General features: G+C 32.2%; 2 protein-coding genes across 2 annotated transcripts; both read right to left on the bottom strand.

Moving 5' to 3' along the window:
• Positions 1–524: 524 nt before the first annotated feature.
• Positions 525–1816, bottom strand: LOC145755879 (3 beta-hydroxysteroid dehydrogenase type 7-like). Its single transcript, XM_082572115.1, has 4 exons — positions 1604–1816; positions 1353–1541; positions 961–1121; positions 525–639 (listed from the first exon to the last, which is right to left on the bottom strand). Exons 1-4 carry the CDS (start codon positions 1814–1816, stop codon positions 525–527), a joined length of 678 nt encoding a protein of 225 aa, XP_082428241.1.
• LOC145755416 (thioredoxin-like protein 4A) lies at positions 1375–3176 on the bottom strand. Its single transcript, XM_082571651.1, has 5 exons — positions 3048–3176; positions 2513–2640; positions 1948–2106; positions 1604–1832; positions 1375–1541 (listed from the first exon to the last, which is right to left on the bottom strand). The coding sequence occupies exons 1-3, from the start codon at positions 3174–3176 to the stop codon at positions 2079–2081; spliced, it is 285 nt and encodes a 94-aa protein (XP_082427777.1). The 3' UTR covers positions 1375–1541; positions 1604–1832; positions 1948–2078.
• Between the last annotated feature and the right edge of the window lie 116 nt (positions 3177–3292).

Genomic DNA, 3292 nt, shown 5'->3' with positions numbered 1-3292 from the left:
CTCTTCACTTTATGCTAAAACATAAAAATTAAATAAAATAAACGAATATTAAATTTTCAAACGAATATTAAATTTTCAAAAATGCCAAAATATTTTAATTCAATAAATCTTTAGCAATATAAGCTTAATGAAATTACCAATCGTGTGTTTTCTAATCTGCTATTAAAGATAACTGCTTCAAATTGCACTAAATTAAAGTTACTATCCACGAACTTACGCAAGAACAAGCTTCGAAACAAAACCTTCAACTTTAAATAGCGCGGCACGTGCGTCAGCTGTTTATATACAGAGAGTGGATGACGTATTTACGACCGACGTCATAACTGGCAAAACATATTTCTATAATTTATCCTCGACTTAAAACTTTAAGTTTATTGCACGTTGTCTTTATTTTATTACACAACAAAATTCTAATACAAACATTCCAACAAAATTGAATCACATATATATAAATTAATTTATTTTTTTCAAATTATTATTTTCTACTTCATTTACAATCTTGTTCACATATTCCTTCATTATATTCAACGATTCAGGCCAACTATACTTTGGTTTGTAGCCAAAATGTTCCACAAACTTTCGATTGGAGACGGTAAATCTTGTGCAAAACAACTTGGCCATGTTTGGTGTAATATTGGGCTAAAAATCACAAAGTGGTTTACCATTAAAAGTATTATACATAAAATAAATGTTTAACACTTGCAATAACTTAACATACTGACCCTCGTAACCAAAGTATTATTCAAATAGGTATGGGTTTATTTCAAAGGGATAAGTTTTAGACCATGACATTTAACCAAAATTTAGGTCGATGTTTTTGGTAAAATGGTGTTTTTGCGAATATGTTTTCAGTAAAACCTTTATGACAGTAACCCACTTAAAAACTACTCAATAAACTAAATAATTACCCCTTTTTTGATCCCAAGCCAACCCAGCACCTGACAACACCAAACAACAAACGTCGAAATGAGGATAAACAACCAAAACGGCAACAATGGCTCCCTCTTGTGGATGGTGAAACCCAAATGCTCGTAGAATTTCAAGTTCAATCTCAGGTAGGATAATTCTGGGGTTTCGTCACACAGAAAGTAGGTGTTTCCCCCAACCAAAGAAGGGGACTCCTGTACAATATAAGTTATAGTCAGAGTACAAATTAATTTCTTAGAATTTTTTAATATAACCAAAATATAAACCAATATTTATCACTAAACTTAAAACCTAATCTTCAGTAAGAACATGCTGAGACATATTAGTTACAACCGAAGCTATATACGGCTGTGGTGGTGCTCGAAACAGAAACCTTTTGCACACCAACCCAATATTAAAGCAGTGAACAACTTAATTTTGTTTACCTGCATTTTCGTGGCCGCGATCACGTGACACCAAGTCACGTTTCCAACGTACATTCGAGTTTGTAGCGCCTCTGGTGGAATAGGAGACTTGATCACTTTAGTCGCAAGATGGCGCAAAAGAATCGATTTGATGACGTTGTCATTCTCGCCATAATTACCAGAACCTCTAAGTGCACATGTGACCAGTTTCTACAAAGTATTATGACATCATTATTGAAAAGAACTAAGGCAGACAATTATAATGACGTCACCTCTCCATTTTTCATCTTTTTTTCGTTCCACTCCAGTACGAGCTCCTCCACGTCCTTCTTTGTACTTCCGTATGACATCACAGAAGAGTAACAGTAAATAGTGTCTTCACTACCGCCCACTAGTGGTTCCATGGTTCGGTTTGGTCCGAAAGCCTCGATTGAGCTCGTGTAGAGACAATAACTGACATTGTTTGCACAAAAAGCCTTTAACATATTTATTGTTCCTGACCTATATGACATCATAATATATTTAACAACAAAAATCTGTACCATATAAGTTCTAAAACAAATGTTGTCAGATTCTGTTATAACAATCCCATCACTTATGACATCTCAATACTTACCCCCAACATCTATTTTCCAAGATTTTTGGCAAGAAACTAATTCCTTGTAAGTGACAACACTGGCCTTATGCAAAACCACATAACATCCTTGTACGGCAGAGATGAGACTACTATGATCTATGACGTCACACTTAATCCATTAAACTTTTATGTTGGCATCTAAAAAAATAAACAAAATAAGATTTAAAAAATTTTCTAATATTTACACAAAAAAAAAGATAATTACAAATTTTAATAGAAAATACTGAATATAAATACTTTGCATAAAGTTAAATTATTAAAGTTTATGTGCTTTGATTAAATTTCGTTGGTTCAGCAGAAGTTTATATCATTTATAGCTTTTTTTATATCATTTAGAGCACTACAGCATGAGAGCAGTATGAATTGAACCTAGGACCTCATGTAGGGTAGCCAAGTGTTTTGACCACTACCCATGTTGTCGGTTCACTGAACCAATGGGAATTGAACCCCAAACCAGAAGTTAGTCATCCTAATGCTTAACAATATACCCAATATACCCAATACTAAAACAAAACCATCAAAATTACATTCTGTAAATAACAACCTGTAGAAGAACATAGTTGTGCAGGGGTCGTATAATTCGTACATTTTGTTGAAGTCTGGCACCTCAGTAATGTCAACCAAGTAAACAACAGCAAAGTTCTTCACTTTGTCAGCTATACTATACAAGGTCTAAACATTAAAAATTGTTGATTTATTAAAATGTCACATACAGAATTCTAAAGCAAAATATTAGTGTTGTATAAACGTCAAAATTAAATATCTCGTAGAATGATCAAAAAAAACTTAATTTTATCAATAAAAGATTCTTTTTTAAATCTGTTTTAAAATTATGGCACCTTAACACTACACAGCATATTATTCTATAGAAACTTAATTTTCTTTAATAAATTAATTTTAATTAAACTTTCTTTAAACGCAGAAAACAAGTCTAGTAAAGAAAATAACACAAATCCACTTTTTAGCAAAAAATATTAAACCTAAAATATCGTTTCTTAATACGTAAATATATTAAAATTTGACGCCGTAAAAAAACTTAAACATTATTAAACTTATTTATATTTAAAATCATTAAATACCTCGTCCATTTTCATGCAGGCCGGGTCCCAATCGTGACCGAACCGAATCACGACAACTTTTTCTTGCTCGTTTAAGATCGATTGATCGACTTGCCAGCCGTTTGTAAGATGGGGAAGCATGTACGACATGGTTACCTTTTAACTACACCAACCACTACCAAATATATAATTTAAATACAATTTTTTAAATTGATTTTATGATTTTGTACAATTTCGTAAAATTTTTCGCCAAACTAAAAATCGAA

The sequence above is a fragment of the Corella eumyota genome, chromosome 6 (assembly GCF_963082875.1).
Source record: "Corella eumyota chromosome 6, kaCorEumy4.1, whole genome shotgun sequence".
Lineage (NCBI taxonomy): Eukaryota > Metazoa > Chordata > Ascidiacea > Phlebobranchia > Corellidae > Corella > Corella eumyota.
This window is presented reverse-complemented; position numbering and strand designations above follow the sequence as displayed.